Here is an 18,330-nt window from a genome sequence, read left to right on the forward strand (position 1 = left end):
CAGTTTTCACAACATATTAAGTTTTCATGTATGCAGAGGCAAATTAACGTCTCTTTCACCGATGCGATTCGGTTCCCGACGTTCACCAAAAAGATCAGTTCAAAAAGAGCCCTTCGTTCACGAACAACCCATCACTATGGATCACCAGACAGCGCTCTGACTGATGTGTAGGCTACCTTTCTACAGTACCTTCCTCCTGTGTAGCTTTTCTACAGTGGCACATTTAAAATGCAAGACTACCATCAACCAAAACATTATGAAATGTAGCTGGCTGCATTCTTTTTTATGGTAAACATTAGAAATATGATGGCCATGCATCGTTTTAGAAAAACATACCTTGCTTTTACATTGTAAGCCAATTTACTTATGTGTGGCTGCCAGCCAAATAGCGTTGCACTCCTGTTGTCATTGATGAAAACAATTTTCTGCCAAATGTGTTGCGCTAATGTATTTTGTGTGAAGAAAAGTTATAGTTGCACGCCCCTTATCACTCCACTCAATTGAAGCAAACAAATACTGACTTTCAATATAAAACTCAGGTGAAATGGTTTAAAACACAGATTGTATGATGGTCTGCGTTTTGAAAATGCAGATTTCTGAAAGCTAATGCGACCTCTGTGAAGAGCCAGATTCCTAGGTTGGGGCTATAATCATATTACCTGTCCACCTGGGAGCTATAACCCAACGCTTCGCATTGATATAATCTCTAAATTCTCCTTCAAGTTCCTCTGCGTACACATCTCCGACCACACGGACACCGTGGTGAAGAAGGCATGACAGCGACTCACCATCGAGAGCATACTATCAGGCTGCATCACAACTCCACCGCCGCTGACCGCAAGGCGCTATAGAGGGTGTTACGCTCAGCCCAACGCACCGTCGGGTGCACACTGCCTGCCCTCCAGGACACCTACAACACCAGGTGTCGCAGGAAGGCCAAGAAGATCATCAAGGACCTCAGCCACACGAGCCACGGCCTGTTCACCCCGCTTCCATCACTCATACACGGGCAGTACAGGAGCATCATGGCAAAAACTGTCAGACTGGCCAATAGCTTCTACCCCCAGACCATCAGGCTGCTGAATAGCCACCACTAGTCAGCTACCTGCTCCCCCTGTTCCCCTCCTGCCCCCACCCCCCAATGGACATTTATCATTGTTACAGGTGTAAATATGTACACCCCAACACAGTCGTGAAGAGGGCACGACAACTCCTCTTCCCCCTCAGGAGACTGAAAAGATTTGGCATGGGCCCTAAGATCCTCAAAAAGCACCATTGAGAGCATCTTGACTGGTATGGCAAATGCTCGGCATCCGACCGCAAGGCGCTACAGAGGGTAGTGCGTACGGCCCAGTACATCACTGAGGCCAAACTCCCTGGCATCTAGGACCTCTATACCAGGCGGTGTCAGAGGAAAGCCCTAAAAATTGTCAAAGACTCCAGCCACCCAAGTAAAAGAGTGTTCTCTCTGCTACTGCACGGCAAGTGGTACCGGAGAGCCAATTCTGGGACCAAAAGGCACCAGAAAAGCTTTTACCCCCAAGACTGCTGAACAGTTAATCAAATGGCTACCCGGACAATTTACATTGACCTTTTATTATTTATTTATTTATTTATTTATTTTCATTGTTTTGTTATTGTTTTTATTGTGTTATTTCCTTTTTTTATTTAGCAAATATTTGTCTTACTTTTTAACTTTGCATTGTTGGGAATGGACTCGTAAAGGAACCATTTCACTGTAAAGTCTACATCTGTTGTAGTCGACACATGTGACCAATACATTTTATTTTATTTGTATATATTATTATTATTATTATTATTATTATTATTATTGTTGTTGTATTTTTATTATTGCTTCAATCACTTCGCACTGTTGGAGCTCGGAGTTGAAGAATTTCAGTGTACCCTGCTATTAAATCTGCGACCCTGTGCTTGTGACTAATGAACTCTGTTGTAGGCTAATCATGGAAGGCTGGCAGTACCACAGCTCTGGCACAGCAGTGTTGTCACAAGGCCTTCTGCCAAAACCACTCCCCTGTCATTATTTATTTGGTGAGAACATAAAAAATACTGGGAAGTGAACTTGAATGTAATGAAAGGAATGTGCATTTACACTGTTGATTTCAACACATACTGCATAGTCTACAGTGCAAGCAGACACTCGCTGTGGAGGTTGAGAAACGCTCTCATGTTATCACACACATGCCAGTGCATCGCCACTCCTTAAATCCTGAGTGGCTGGCTGTTGTGTCGGATGTTTTCTCATCCAAGCAATGGTGGATTGAATGGTGAAACACCTTTCTTGGATTAGCACTTACATTTCCTGATTCTTCTCCTGATTACTGGTAGGTGGTTGTTTTCATTCCACAAAGTGAACTTGCGTGACACATTCCAAAATCCTGGCCAATGTGAATGCATTAACATGATCTGACACAGTTACACCTATAGAAACAGTTTCATGCTAGAGTTAACTGATGCTATTTCTTTGCATCTTGCCCAGATCTTAGTTTGGTCTCCATGGTGTGTGTGGAGGAGACTGTTTACATTCATTTTCTTTTAAAAGTCAAGTCTACCACCAGCTACAGTATATGATAGCCTCCCTACTGTCACTTTATTTTTACTTCTGCTCTTTTTTTCTCAACACTTTTTTGTTGTTGTTTTATTCTTACTTTTTTGTTTAAAATAAATGCACTGTTGGTTAAGGGCTGTAAGTAAGCATTTCACTGTAATGTCTGCACCTGTTGTATTCGGCGCATGTGACCAATAAAATTTGATTTGATTTGATTTGATTTGATTTGATCAACTGTTGTAAAGTTTCCCTGTTAGCTCCCGAGAAAAGGCAAATCATTTTTATTTTGTTCAACAACTCTTCTATGTGTTAAATTTGTTCACCAACCATTTTGTTTGCACTGTTACTTGTAGCGGAAGGTCATATCTATTACGTCATCCATAACACAGCTCCATCAGCCTCACAGTCGCAGCCGGTATATCTTCTGCAATGACAAATAACTAAAACACTTCCTTTAGAGAGCAACAGACAGAGCTCCAGAAATCAGCAATATTTCTTAAAACATAGCCCGCTGGGCAAAAACTAGTTGAATCAATGTTGTTTCCACGTCATTTCAACAAAATAACTCAATGTGATGACATTGAATCAACGTGGAAAACTGATTGGATTTGCAAAAAGTCATCAACGTAAGGGAATTTCATATTTTTTTCAGCCACACTTTTAACCTAAATCAAATGACATGGTGCCATTTTTTTTGTTGATTTCACATTTAATTCATGTTAGTTGACAACTCTACCAAATGTAAATCAAAACTAGATGTTGATGTCTGTGCCCAGTGGGGGGTGTCAGGCTCATGAGACCTCTATGTTTGAACGGGTGGTGGAGGAAAGGAAATTGACAGGAAATCCATACTTCTATTTGGTTGTACATGTGAAGATACTGTGAGACTGAGTTGTCCATGCTGCTGTAAACTGACTAAAAGAAGAACCGACAACCAATCACAGTAATCCTGCTGGGCTGTTAAACTCCCTCTCTCCAGATGAGGGGCAAAGCAAGTCACTCTCTCTCTCCCGCTGTGGCGGTGATTTCTGAGACCATAGGCACTCATACACCCCTAGCAGCACTAATACACTTCCAACATCTTTGCTGCTACCTCTCCATTTGAATTGTAGACAGCTGGTTTCAATTTTATACTGCCACTTTGTACTTCTCTCTGTCAGTTATTTTTCACTGAGGTGAGAAGTAGTAAATGAACTTGTCCAGCGTCTCATAATGTGTGCCAAAACTACAGGTTGCTGCAATGAGTTGTTTATTCAGAATAATTAATGATGATTATTAAGACTTCACAGGGCAGATTCAGACTTGACTATCCTGGCCACAGGCATAACATAGTATCTTTACTACAATTGAAACCTAGAGGATACAGGAAGGGCATCAAAGAAAACTGTGTGTCTAACCATTCCTCCCCCTCAATCATAGTAACTGTTGATGGATAGTAGGAGTTGTTGCTTCAGGTTTAGGAACAACACAAGACAGGAAGAGTTGACGGAAAGTAAGAGTTGCTGCTCCAGGTTTAGGAACAACACAAGACAGGAAGAGTTGACGGAAAGTAAGAGTTGCTGCTCCAGGTTTAGGAACAACACAAGACAGGAAGAGTTGACGGAAAGTAAGAGTTGCTGCTCCAGGTTTAGGAACAACACAAGGCAGGAAGAGTTGACGGAAAGTAAGAGTTGCTGCTCCAGGTTTAGGAACAACACAAGGCAGGAAGAGTTGATGGAAAGTAAGAGTTGCTGCTCCAGGTTTAGGAACAACACAAGGCAGGAAGAGTTGACGGAAAGTAAGAGTTGCTGCTCCAGGTTTAGGAACAACACAAGGCAGGAAGAGTTGACGGAAAGTAAGAGTTGCTGCTCCAGGTTTAGGAACAACACAAGGCAGGAAGAGTTGACGGAAAGTAAGAGTTGCTGCTCCAGGTTTAGGAACAACACAAGGCAGGAAGAGTTGACGGAAAGTAAGAGTTGCTGCTCCAGGTTTAGGAACAACACAAGGCAGGAAGAGTTGATGGAAAGTAAGAGTTGCTGCTTCAGGTTTAGGAACAACACAAGGCAGGAAGAGAAAAGGTCATGTCATGAGATGAATTTACACTTTAAGATTGAGATGTAAGCCTTGAAATTGAATGGCTTTTCCTTGTAGAGAGATTCACAATATTTAACCTTGTAAAAATAAAGAAAGTTACCTTTCCGCTAACAAAACATGTATCACCCTTGACAAAAAGTGAAGTCAACCGCGTAAAGTACTGTCTCTACTCTGTAGGCCTATGTATAAACCAAACTATTTGGATTATCACAAACAGAAGCTACTATCACTGAGTTTAGCTATGCAGTCCTGTGTCTGTACAGAGGGATGTGCTGTGGATGGCAGTTTCTACAGTCACAAGCCAGCCGAGAATTAGATCTCTCTGCAATTCACCTCGATATAGTGTTTATTGTTCCAAACACATAAGGCTGGTATGAGGAATTTGAGACAAAGGTCTTGGATCCATTTTCACTGCAATTGGCGTGTGTGTTTTCAATGCCTTTCTTTTGTGATTGGAGACATCACATCACACTCCATGGTGCCAGTCTGGTCTGGTTCCCAAAGTCTGTTGCCAAACTTCTTGACATGCAACCAATGCCCTTTCTAACACACTCTTATCAAACACACACCGTACACATTTACCAAAGCTAATCAAGTTTGTATTTTATTTTATCAATAGCATGTATATTAAATACGATACAAATTGGATAAGACATTTAAAAACACTTTTTTCATTTTTTCATAGGACAGTCACACGTTTTGTACAATACTGTATATGCATGGGTCTTACATTTCAGTCTTTTGTCTTCCTTCTCATGTCAGGGTGTTTCTTCCCAGTTACATCATGGCATTGTCATCTCAGAGAGCTGCAGGGTAACTTTCAATAAATATAAATGTCAGATCATCGAAAATGATTTCCTTTTATTGGAAAGAAATCGATTTTTTTTAAACTCATTTTAACAGCCGCACATAATTCATCTGAGGCGGTGTCAATAATGTCCATGATTCACACCATGACCTGCAGTATCCAGGCGACTGCATCATTTTGATAAATGTGGAACGGCGAGTGTGCTTCCTTTTATGTTCCCTGGTCTGAAGATGGAGAGCCTTTTGATCATGGCCTATAAGGAGAATTTATAAAAAAAGATTCCCCTAGTCTAGCCTCCATCTACCGGCTGTATATTGCAAACACACCGCCTCGTTTCCACCAAACAGTTACAGTACATTGGCCCTGGAGTTTGGCGCCAGTGCTGATAACACCAACTTTGTCAGTTCCACTCCCCTGACCTCATGTGGTTGGGTATGCACTGGCAGACGTAGTGGCTGTAGTAGAAGCCTGTTGGACAGTTGTTGTGTGGCTTTCTGCAGGGCAGCCGGTAACAGCTTGGTGGAGGGGAAGAGAAACAGACAGAACGGTTTGTTTTACATAATGTACTGTAGTTTCAATATAACTGTGGCCCATGTGCATGCCCCTGCGTGTGTAGGCTACTTATGCGCGTGCGTGTAATCTGGGACCAATCCCCATAGCCGTAATGACTCTTTCCGGTGTAAAAAAAAAAAAAATCTCGCAGGAGAGGGGAATTCTGTGCTTACTGGAAAATCTCTTTACTCCATTCCAAAGAAATGTGTCAGGTGCCTTGCCTCAGCTTCATTTTAAGGGAAGGAAGCAGGATATTAATTATCTCGCTAGAGTTGTTCTTCATATTAAAGCCTTATTATCGGGAAGTGTGAATAATATTTGTATAGTTATCATTACGTTTAACAGATGTGCAGAACTGTGAACTATGTGAATTTGACGGTTCACTGAAATGTGTATTGCTCATTATACCCATACAGTATTTAACATGATACCATTCAGTATTTAACATGATACCATTCAGTATTTAACATGATACCATTCAGTATTTAACATGATACCATACAGTATTTAACATGATACCATACAGTATTTAACATGATACCATTCAGTATTTAACATGATACCATTCAGTATTTAATATTATACCATACAGTATTTAATATTATACCATACAGTATTTAACATTATACCATTCAGTATTTAATATTATACCATACAGTATTTAACATTATACCATTCAGTATTTAACATTATACCATTCAGTATTTAAAATTATAAAGCGGATGGCTCGAGCCCTGAATGCTGATTGGCTGAAAGCCATAGTATATCAGACCGTATACCATGGGTATGACAAAAAAATAATTGTTACTGTTCTAATTATGTTGGTAACCAGTTTATAATAGCGTTGCGTTGTGCCTAAGAACAACCCTTTGCCGTGGTATATTGGCCATATACCACACCCCCTCAGGCCTTATTGCTTAATAATACCATACAGTATTTAACATTATACCATTCAGTATTTAAAGCTGCAATATGTAACCTTTTGAGCGACCCTACCAAATTTACATAGAAATGTGAGTTATAGATCTGGCATTCTCATTGAAAGCAAGTCTAAGAAGCAGTAGATATCTTCTATGTGCACTATTTCTATGCTTCCCATTCAAAAGTTTCATTTTTGCGTCTTCTACTTTCGTTTTTGTACACCAGCTTCGAACAGCTGAAAATGCTATGTTTTTGGTTATTCAAAATACACTGTTCTCGGTTGCAACACTCACTACGAGTTCCAAACTGCCTCTGGAAGCAACGTCAGCACAATAACTGTTCGTCGGGAGCTTCATGAAATGGGTTTCCATGGCCGAGCAGCCGCACAAAAGCCTAAGATCACCACGTGTAATGCTAAGCGTTGGCTGGAGTGGTGTAAAGCCAGCCGCCTTGAACTCTGGAGCAGTGGAAACACGTTTTCTGGAGTGATGAATCACGCTGTACCATCTGGCAGTCCGGTGGACGAATCTGGGTTTGGCGGATGCCAGGAGAACCCTACCTGCCTGAATGCATAGTGCCAACTGTAAAGTTTGGTGGAGGAGGAATAATGGTCTGGGGTTGTTTTTCATGGTTGGGCTAGGCCCCTTAGTTCCAGTGAAGGGAAATCTTAACGCTACAGCCTACAATGACATTCTAGACGATTCTGTGCTTCCAACTGTGCTGGCAACAGTTTGGGGAAGGCCCTTTCCTGTTTCAGCATGACAATGCCCTCGTGCACAAAGCGAGGTCCATACAGAAATGGTTTGTCGAGATCGGTGTGGAAGAACTTGACTGGCCTGCACAGAGCCCTGACCTCAATCCCATCGAACACCTTTGGGATGAATTGGAACGCCGACTGCGAGCCAGGCCTAATCGTCCAACATCAGTGCCCGACCTCACTAATAAACTAATACTCTTGTGGCTGAATGGAAGCAAGTCCCCGCAGCAATGTTCCAACATCTAGTGGAAAGCCTTCCCAGAAGAGTGGAGGCTGTTATAGCATCAAAGGGGGGGACCAACTCCATATTAATGCCCATGATTTTGGAATGAGATGTTTGCCGAGCAGGTGTCCACATACTTTTGGTCATGTAGTTTATATTTCACAGCGGTTTAGATGGTACAATGATTATCTTGTTGTGTTTTGCTCTTTTCAAATTAAATTAACTGTACCTATAACAGTAATAGCTTTTTGTTCCCAAGCTGTCCGATCCCACTTGGGTCAAACAACACGTATTATTACCTTGGCCACCGTGACAGCATCATAGTTCTGGGAAAAGTACTCGGGTGGTTTTCTATAAAGGTCTATGGGGACGTCCAGCATCATATGAAATGTCTTCTGTTTCTGTTGTACTATTTCTTACCTGCAGTTGTGTGCGTTGAACCTCTTGCCCTCTAGCAGGCAGGTCTGAGGGCTATCCCTGCACTGGCACAGGCACGTCTCTGGGTTGAGAGGCTGGCTACGGGGGCACTCTGCCCGGCACACACAGCCACACATCTCTGGGTCCCAGCGCTGGTTGGCTGGGCAGGTCACCAGGGCGGGCTGGTCCTCACAGAGACACTCACAGGACGCCTGGTCTAGACGCCAGCCCGGCCCACAGCTGGCCTCCGTCAGACCGTTCTGACAGACACACTCACAGCTGTCCTCGTCCAGGACTTTGTTGGGGCCACACAGCGCCAGCAAGGCCGACTCCAGGGGTTCTGCACCAGATGGTGGAGAGGAGAGATGCTATTGAGTGTCCCTTATTGACAGATGTCATGTGGTTTAGTACATTTCACTTCAATGTATATCGTCCTAATTTGCCAACTCTCTGACCTATGAGGTATCTCTGGGTGTTGGCGAACAGAAACGACTGTACTGGGGTTGTATGGGTATGGGGTCAGTTTAACTTACCCAGCTCTCTCTCAGAGAATAAGCTTGTGTCCATGGGAACACACAGGCAGCTGTTGGGGTCCCAGACCAGTCCTCTACTGCAGGGAACATCTGGCGGGGAACACCTGGAGAGGGAAGCAGGGACACACAGGCCAGGATCAGATCAGAGGTCTTTTCTTGGCTTAGGGGGGACTGCTTGGCTACTCTCACAAAGCATTCCTGTGAAGGGGTTGGACATCATGGGCAGTCTGTGGCTCCTCCCTGTGAGAGGGAATTCAATCCCCTGGCCCTCCTCCCTGTGAGAGGGAACTCAATCCCCTGGCCCTCCTCCCTGTGAGAGGGAACTCAATCCACTGGCCCTCCTCCCTGTGAGAGGGAACTCAATCCCCTGGCCCTCCTCCCTGTGAGAGGGAACTCAATCCCCTGGCCCTCCTCCCTGTGAGAGGGAACTCAATCCCCTGGCCCTCCTCCCTGCGAGAGGGAACTCAATCCCCTGGCCCTCCTCCCTATGACAGGGAACTCAATCCCCTGGCCCTCCTCCCTGCTGGCCTTGGCCTGGCAGACAGCCTACACACAACAGTCTGGAGCAGTTAGGCTGGACACAGGGAGAGGAGAGCAGGGGGAAACATGGCCTCTTCCACATGGCCTCAGTTCAAAGGCAAATGCACACGCAAAGCACTTTTGACCAAATATCTCATGATCTAGCTCATTCTCTTGCATCGCCACACCCTTGTTGCTGTCCACATCAGATAGGATCAGATGGAAGGTCTCAGTATCCTTGGCTAAGTCAGTCAGCTATATTAGTACATTGCACCTTCTCACAAAAAATTTACATATACATTTTAGTAATTTAGCAAACGCTCTTATCCAGAGCGACTTAATAATATAATAATAATAAGCCATTTAGCAGACGCTTTTATCCAAAGTGACTTACAGTCATGTGCGCATACATTTTTACGTATGGGTGGTCATGGGGATCGAACCCACTACCCTGGCGTTTCAAGCGCCGTGCTCTACCAATTGAGCTACAGAGGACCACAGGAGCATAGACTTTCAGGAGGGTTAAGGGCCTTGCTCAAGGGCATATGGACAGAATTTTCACCTAGATGGCTCGGGGAGTCGAACCAGCGACCTTTTGGTTACTTGCCCAACGCTCTTAGCCGCTGGGCTACCTACCTAAAATATGATGAACCAAACATACTTCCTTAAAAACTGTATTGCTTAATGATAATTAAGTGTGTGTGTGTGTGTGTGTGTACACATTGTATCTGGATCGGCAGGGGCAGATGTGACTACTCCTCACTACTCACTCACACGGTGAGGTGGGCTGCGGCGGCCCTCCTGATGACAGAGTGCAGGGGCCTCTTGGACAGACACCCACAGGACGTGTGGTTGACGAACGCCACCATCACCACAGAGCGTTCACGGTGAGTCAACTCCACCAGCTGAGTCCACAGGAGAAACAACACTGTGTCAATGACTAAAGTTTCGGATTTGTGGTCTCTCTTATATCCTTTCTTACAGTGTACTATGAAACTACAACGCACTTAAATAGATATGTTGAAACATGTTAATAGAATGTACTTACTAGATGTATTACAGTGTTACTACACAGGCATAAGAGCAACTTTACTTGAGTGTTAGCATCGTTAAACATTTTGAATGATGTCTAGTTTGTCCTCTGTTGCTCACCGTCTTGTTGCTGTAAGTATAGCTGGTGTTGGTGCAGTAAAGACCCTCGTGGGTACAGCAGCCCCCGCAGCGGTGCACAGACACACAGCGAGGCACGTAGAAGTGACTGGTGCTCTCTGGGTACTCTTTAGACACCTCCAGACACACCTCCCGAGGGGCACACATGGTACGCTGGATCTCCTCCAGAATGACTGGGGATGAATGGAGGAACATTAACAGACTGGTTATCAGGTAGGATTGGAGGGACATTAACAGACTGGTTATCAGGTATGATTGGAGGGACATGAACCGAGACAGATTATCAGGGATGAATGGAGGAACATTAACAGACAGGTTATCAGGGATATAAAGAATATCCTGACTGATATGGAATAGAATAGAACATCAGGAACATTCTGTTCTTGACCATCTTAAGTCACCCATCTAATAATGCTGCTGCATTAGGATTAGGCTATGTTGCTGAGGTAATTGGTTGGTTGCAACATCAAAGACATCGTCCCCACACCTACAATTAGATTTTTTGTAATGGTTAATTTTATTTTGGAAAGCCCATCCCAATAACCACAGAGCCACCCAATAAGCCACATTATGTTGGAAATATAAGATTCATGTCATTTTATTAAATATTTAATTCAACAAATAATTTCCTTTTTAGTGCAATTTCTGTTGTCAGATGACCACCATACATAATTATGTGAAATTTGTCTCGGTAACTCAATATGAGAAAAACAGACAGCAATGTCTCAGTTTTATTTTTATTTATTTATTTCACCTTTATTTAACCAGGTAAGCCAGTTGAGAACAAGTTCTCATTTACAACTGCGACCTGGCCAAGATAAAGCAAAGCAGTGTTTAGCAACATGAGTGAAGGAGGCTTTGTTGTGAAATAGGAAGCCGATTCTAGATTTAACTTTGGATTGGAGATGCTTAATGTGAGTCTGGAAGGAGAGTTTACAGTCTAACCAGACACCTAGGTATCTGTCGTTGTCCACATATTCTAAGTCAGACCCGCCGAGAGTAGTGATTCTAGTCGGGCGGGCGGGTGCAAGCAGCGTTCGATTGAAGAGCATGCATTTAGTTTTACTAGCGTTTAAGAGCAGTTGGAGGCTACAGAAGGAGTGTTGTATGGCATTGAAGCACGGACGCAGGCAATGAGGCAGTGATCGCTGAGATCCTGGTTGAAGACAGCGGAGGTGTATTTAGAGGGTAAATTAGTCAGGGTGATATCTATGAGGGTGCCCATGTTTACGGATTTAGGGTTGTACCTGGTAGGTTCCTTTATAATTTGTGTGAGATTGAGGGCATCTAGTTTAGATTGTAGGATTTTAGATTGTGTTAAGCATATCCCAGTTTAGGTCACCAAGCAGTACGAACTCTGAGAATAGATGGGGGGCAAGCAATTCACATATGGTGTCCAGGGCACAACTGGGGGCTGAGCAAGCGGCAACAGTGAGAGACTTATTTCTGGAAAGGTGGATTTTTAGAAGTAGAAGCTCAAACTGTTTGGGCACAGACCTGGATAGTATGATAGAGCTCTGCAGGCTATCTCTACAGTAGATTGCAACTCCGCCCCCTTTGGCAGGTCTATCTAGACGGAAAATGTATTTCGGGATGGACATTTCTGAATTTTTGGTGGCCTTCCTAAGCCAGGATTCAGACACTGCTAGAACATCAGGGTTGGCAGAGTGTGCTAACGCAGTGAATAACTCAAACTTAGGGAGGAGGCTTCTGATGTTAACATGCAAGAAACAAAGGCTTTTACAGTTACAGAAGTCAACAAATGATAGCGCCTGGGGAGTAGGAGTGATACTGGGGGCTAAAGGACCTGGGTTAACCTCTACATCACCAGAGGAACAGAGGAGGAATATAATAAGGATATGGCTAAAGGCTTTAAGAACTGGTCTTCTAGTGCGTTGGGTACAGAGAATAAAAGGGGCAGATTTCCGGGCGTTGTAGAATAGATTCAGGGCATTATGTACAGATAAGGATATGGAAGGATATGAGTACAGTGGAGGTAAACCTAAGCATTGGGTAACGATGAAAGAGATAGCATCACTGGAGGTACCGATTGAGCCGGTCTCCGAGTGTATGGGGGGTGGGACAAAGGAGCTATCTGAGGCAGGTTGAGTGGGACTGGGGGCTCTACAGTGAAATAATACAATAAGAACTAACCCAAACAGCAATAGGCAAGGCATATTGACATGGGAGAGAGACATAACGCAATCACAGGTGTTATTCGAGAGAGCTAAGACAACAACTAGTAATGGCGACGAAAGTTTGGGCTGAGGATAAACAGATAAACAGGACAGGGTACCGTGTAAAGGAACAGTCCAGCAGGCATCAGCTGTGTAGCTGAGTAATCATAAGGTCCAGTGAACAGCAATAGGTGAGTCTGGGAGCAGTTCATAGGCTGCTACAGCACAGGCAAGCAGGAGGCACGGCTGTTGTTTGCCTGTGCTAGCGGGCCGGGGCTAGCAGATGGATCTTCGTGGTCGTCGCAACGGGAAGTCTGTTGAAACCACATCAGATGATTATGTCGGCAGACCAGTCGTGATGGATCGGCGGGGCTCCGTGTCGACACTAGGAGGTCCCGTCCGGTTGACAGAGAGGTAGATGAGATGGGCCTGGCTCAAGGCTAGCTCAAGGCTAACTGGTGCATCGGGACAGTGGTGATTATCCAACAACAGCTATTTGGTTGCAGCTAGCTGGTGCTTCGGGACAGTGGTGATTAGCCAACAACAGCCATTCGGTTGCAGCTAGCTAGTTGCGATGATCCAGTGTTAAGGTCCAGTGATTCAGTGATTCCGGCAGAAAATCCTATATGCTCTGGGTCGATAGCACTCTGTGCAGACCGATAATTGTCCAGGCTAGAGCTGGCTGGTAGGTAGTGCAGGCTACGGACAGTGGTGAAGACCGCTAACGGTGGCTAATAGCAAGTAGATGGCTGGCTAGTTTCAGCCGGAGGTTCTTGATAAAAGGTATAAAGAAATAATAGAATCCGTTCCACATTGGGTGAGGCGGGTTGCAGGAAAGTATATTTAGTTAAAGGATGGAAAGTGAGATAGAGAAATATATACGAAAAAAAGACAAAAAAACTGAAAAACAGGCTATTTACACAAGGACACAACAGAACACACGACCGCACTGCTACGCCATCTTGGACACAATAGGTGTGTTACCTCAAGTCCGCCACCAGGTACTCAAAGAGAGGATAATGAGAAAAGCTAACCATCAATGATACGACCTTTTAAACTTTATAGCGTCTGTCCAATAAACGTCCATTATATTGTCTGGGGAAAAGGACTCAATAGGTGTGTTACTGTTACTGTACCTGCTATTTCATCTTGGGATGTCTCTTGTAAAGTATCATTGTGAAATGTCTTCGAATTCAATATGGCCTCCTTCTGACTGGCATTTGGTCGTGGTCGATTGTCCGGCATGAGTGGTTTCTTTAGAAGAGCTTTAATCACCGGGTCTGATTGGTTTCTTTAGAAGAGCTTTAGTTACTGGGTCGGATTGGTTTCTTTAGAAGAGCTTTAGTCACTGGATCTGATTTCTTTGAATTGTTTCTGGCATCATTTCATGGAGGTTGGGTATGGTCAATGAAAGACAATGGAGCAAGATCAACAGTTGTGTAATGTGCCGTTTCTACCACTTAGCATCAGGAGGGAACTGAGGTCAGGCCACCTTATATCATTGTCCTTTATGTTGTAGTGGTCCACTCAGCTCTCCAGGAATACCTACATCTTCTGGGATGAGCTCCTGTGATCAGGAAGCAGACACAGCTATTCTGTGCTGACACCCTGAATCTCTGCGTTAAACTGGAGCACACAGCAAGAGAACACACATTCTCTAATGAGTGGGGAGGGGGGGAGTGAGGGGCCTCTTTAACTGTTAGGAAAATAAACAAAGGCCTTTCTCTCTCCTTTTAACAAAGACACACAGCTGTACTGCTCCCATCTGTGGGTTTGGGGAAAGAGAAATGGGGTTATCACGCTAACATTTGCCCCCTGTGGGATGGGAAGACAACTTTCTCTCTCTATTGGTGTAGGCTGTTATGAGGGCCAATCAACTGAAGAGCCTTACCGTCAATGGTGCCATCAGACTTGTACAGTGCCTTCTCCCTTGTCTTGCCCCAGGCCCAGACATTGTCTTCAGCATGGAGAGGAGGGGAGGTGCGGTGGGCTTTCCTGCGTAGGCAGTGCTGCACCAGACTGTACTCTGGGTACAGCAGCTCCACCAGCTCGTCCACATTGGACACTGTGTCTAAACCACTGAGGCCCTCCACAACCAGTGGGGCCTGTCGAGGAACAAAATGAACTATGAGAACAACAAATTAATGTATTTGATCTAACAAAATTCAATTACAAATAATTCAGTTGATCATGCACTACAATATTTTATCTAAAGATGACAGATGAGTATCTCAACAGAGTTTATTGAGTATCTCAACAGAGTTTATTGAGCGTCTCAACAGAGTTTATTGAGTGTCTCAACAGAGTTTATTGAGCGTCTCAACAGAGTGTATTGAGCGTCTCAACAGAGTTTATTGAGCGTCTCAACAGAGTTTATTGAGCGTCTCAACAGAGTGTATTGAGCGTCTGAACAGAGTTTATTGAGCGTCTCAACAGAGTTCCTCAACAGAGTTTATTGAGCGTCTCAACAGAGTTTATTGAGCGTCTCAACAGAGTTTATTGAGCGTCTCAACAGAGTTTATTGAGCGTCTCAACAGGGTGTATTGAGCGTCTCAACAGAGTGTATTGAGCGTCTCAACAGAGTTTATTGAGAGTCTCAACAGAGTGTATTGAGCGTCTCAACAGAGATGATTGAGTATCTCAACAGAGTTTATTGAGCGTCTCAACAGAGTTTATTGAGCGTCTCAACAGAGTTTATTGAGTGTCTCAACAGAGTTTATTGAGCGTCTCAACAGAGTGTATTGAGCGTCTCAACAGAGTTTATTGAGCGTCTCAACAGAGTTTATTGAGCGTCTCAACAGAGTTCCTCAACAGAGTTTATTGAGCGTCTCAACAGAGTTTATTGAGCGTCTCAACAGAGTGTATTGAGCGTCTCAACAGAGTTTATTGAGCGTCTCAACAGGGTGTATTGAGCGTCTCAACAGAGTTTATTGAGTGTCTCAACAGGGTGTATTGAGCGTCTCAACAGAGTTTATTGAGCGTCTCAACAGGGTGTATTGAGCGTCTCAACAGAGTGTATTGAGCGTCTCAACAGGGTGTATTGAACGTCTCAACAGGGTGTATTGAACGTCTCAACAGGGTGTATTGAACGTCTCAACAGGGTGTATTGAGCTTCTCAACAGGGTGTATTGAATGTCTCAACAGGGTGTATTGAACGTCTCAACAGGGTGTATTGAGTGTCTCAACAGAGTGTATTGAGTGTCTCAACAGAGTGTATTGAGTATCTCAACAGAGTGTGTTGAGTATCTCAACAGAGGTTATTGAGTATCTCAACAGAGTGTATTGAGTATCTCAACAGAGTGTATTGAGTATCTCAACAGAGTGTATTGAGTATCTCAACAGAGTGTGTTGAGTATCTCAACAGAGGTTATTGAGTATCTCAACAGAGTGTATTGAGTATCTCAACAGAGTGTATTGAGTATCTCAACAGAGTGTATTGAGTATCTCAACAGAGTGTATTGAGTATCTCAACAGAGTTTTTTGAGTGTCTTTACAGTGTTGTTGTTGTATCTCTCCGAGTTTTGGTAAAGCTAGACTGGTACTTTATCAGGGAAACTGAGCCAGTATGGGAAAACTAAGCAATGCAAGATCATCTTTTTTCCATTGAGATTAGCCAAGTTCTTTCTTTGAGAATAGGAACAAGGTTATTATGTCTGTTACAATCAAAGTTCTGCGTATTCCGATGAAAGCCTTGAGTTCACTATCGGACTATATATAAAAGTCCACATCCCACTAAACAACAAATATATATATATATATATATATATATATATATATATATATATATATATATATATATAGCTGCTTCTTATGTTGTTTAGTGGGATGTGGACTTTTATGTAACCCGTTTGTGTGATGTCGGATCCACTGGACTTGGAACGTGCAAATGTCATCCCTTGTGGCTGACCTTAAGCTATCGCTCATATCACCTAACACGAGGCCATCCCCTTGGCAACATGAGGTCATGACTGACCAATAGATAAACAGTGCATCCATCCCACATGATCTGGCATATTCTTCAGAGTGAATGTTTGTCATCACACCCAACCTATTGTCAGTTTACCTCACAATTTAAACAACGTAGCCACAACTCTGAATGGCTCTTGAGTCAATTGTAACCATAAAAAGTCACTTTGCTTGTGTTTCAAACAAATCCTCACTGGACTCTATTGTCTAATTGGACAATCCCTCAGTCCCTCTCTCCATTCAACCTTTTCAAAGGCAGACATGTCTGTCTAAAGGTATGGCCTACCACCCTCAACAGGGAAAATAGACATGCACAGCATGATTTATTCATTCATTCACCTTCAATGACGCACAATGTAGCCACAGAGGAGGAGGTTTTATTGTCAAATAAAGACACACCCACTATAGTGAAACCAACAACTAAGCCCTGAGCAAGGAGTGTGGGAAACTGCCTGTCTTGTCTGTTTATTGAATGATAGAGATCACTTTAGTCAACAAACTGATTGTCAACAAACTGATTGTCAACAAACTGATTGTCAACAAACTGATGTAGTCAACAAACTGATTGTCAACAAACTGATGTAGTCAACAACACTAGTCTAATACTTTCACAGGCCTATTTCTGTACTGAAATCAGAGTTCTGTGCATAATAAAGGTTCACCATGCAGAAAAGCGTAATCTGGTGAATTCTTATCTGTACCGTTAACGTACTATATGACACATAATCCAAGAGCAGCAACCGGTTATTAGTTACTCACCTCTGTTTCCTCCTCGCCTGGGTAATACTCATCATAGTCATATCCATGAGTGAGATTGGTGACATTGAGAATCCATATGACTAAAGATAACATCCACATAGTGTGTCGTTGATGATAGGGGGAGCAGGAGGAGGACGAGGGGGAGATGATGAAGGATCAGCTAATGCCCCACAGTTGAACTCTCATCCCACAGAGCACGAGGATTTCCTCTTCCCTTAGCCAGGAACGGACCTTGAGTAAAATGAGGCCCGTAGAGTGCCTTTCAAACACAGCATTTTCCCCCAGGAAGGATCTTCTTCCACTTCATACAGCATGTATCATTGTGTTCTTTCCAAGTGTTTCCATCGCTACTCCCTTGAAACCTCTGCCATCGAGTTTCCCTCTGAAGGCTTTGTATTTGGAATCAGATTCTTTGTAGGTTAGGTTAACCAGAAAAGAGGTGTAGAGATTGAGAGGACAGGTCCCATAGACGTCCTGCAGGTCCAGATGTGGTGAGAGAGTGCAGTCTGTCTCATGTGAAGCTGGAGTACAGAGGAGGTGAGGGCAGACATGTGTGACAGCAGACAGGCTCCCTCGGTAGAGTGCACTCCTCTCTCTCTCTCCCACTCTCTCTATTTTGGGAGGAGCTGCCACCGCCTCTCCAGACTGGGAGTTAGCATGTGTGTGTGTCTGCCTTAGCCTGAGAGAGCCGTGTGTCTCTGAGCTTATTGAGCACGCTTTTTAAGGTGCTATATTTTCCGTACCTGGAATATCTGTATGTTCAAACGCTCACTCTGTATATTTCCCTATAACATGCTGAGGCAATGTGGTTTTCCAGGAAGGTGTTAATATCTGGCTTGTCCTTCTCTCTTATCACCATACCACCTGGCCTCCTGCCTCTCAGGCT

At 43.8% G+C, this 18,330-nt stretch overlaps 1 protein-coding gene across 1 annotated transcript; it reads right to left on the reverse strand.

The window, feature by feature from the left end:
- Nucleotides 1–5,268: 5,268 nt before the first annotated feature.
- On the reverse strand, nt 5,269–18,006 carry LOC121541261 (vascular endothelial growth factor C-like). Its single transcript, XM_041850244.2, has 7 exons — nt 17,445–18,006; nt 14,611–14,824; nt 10,525–10,715; nt 10,147–10,277; nt 8,854–8,957; nt 8,324–8,660; nt 5,269–5,965 (listed from the first exon to the last, which is right to left on the reverse strand). The coding sequence occupies exons 1-7, from the start codon at nt 17,541–17,543 to the stop codon at nt 5,851–5,853; spliced, it is 1,191 nt and encodes a 396-aa protein (XP_041706178.1). The 5' UTR covers nt 17,544–18,006; the 3' UTR covers nt 5,269–5,850.
- Nucleotides 18,007–18,330: the final 324 nt, after the last annotated feature.

The sequence above is a fragment of the Coregonus clupeaformis genome, unplaced genomic scaffold (genome assembly GCF_020615455.1).
Source record: "Coregonus clupeaformis isolate EN_2021a unplaced genomic scaffold, ASM2061545v1 scaf0199, whole genome shotgun sequence".
Taxonomy (NCBI): Eukaryota; Metazoa; Chordata; class Actinopteri; order Salmoniformes; family Salmonidae; genus Coregonus; species Coregonus clupeaformis.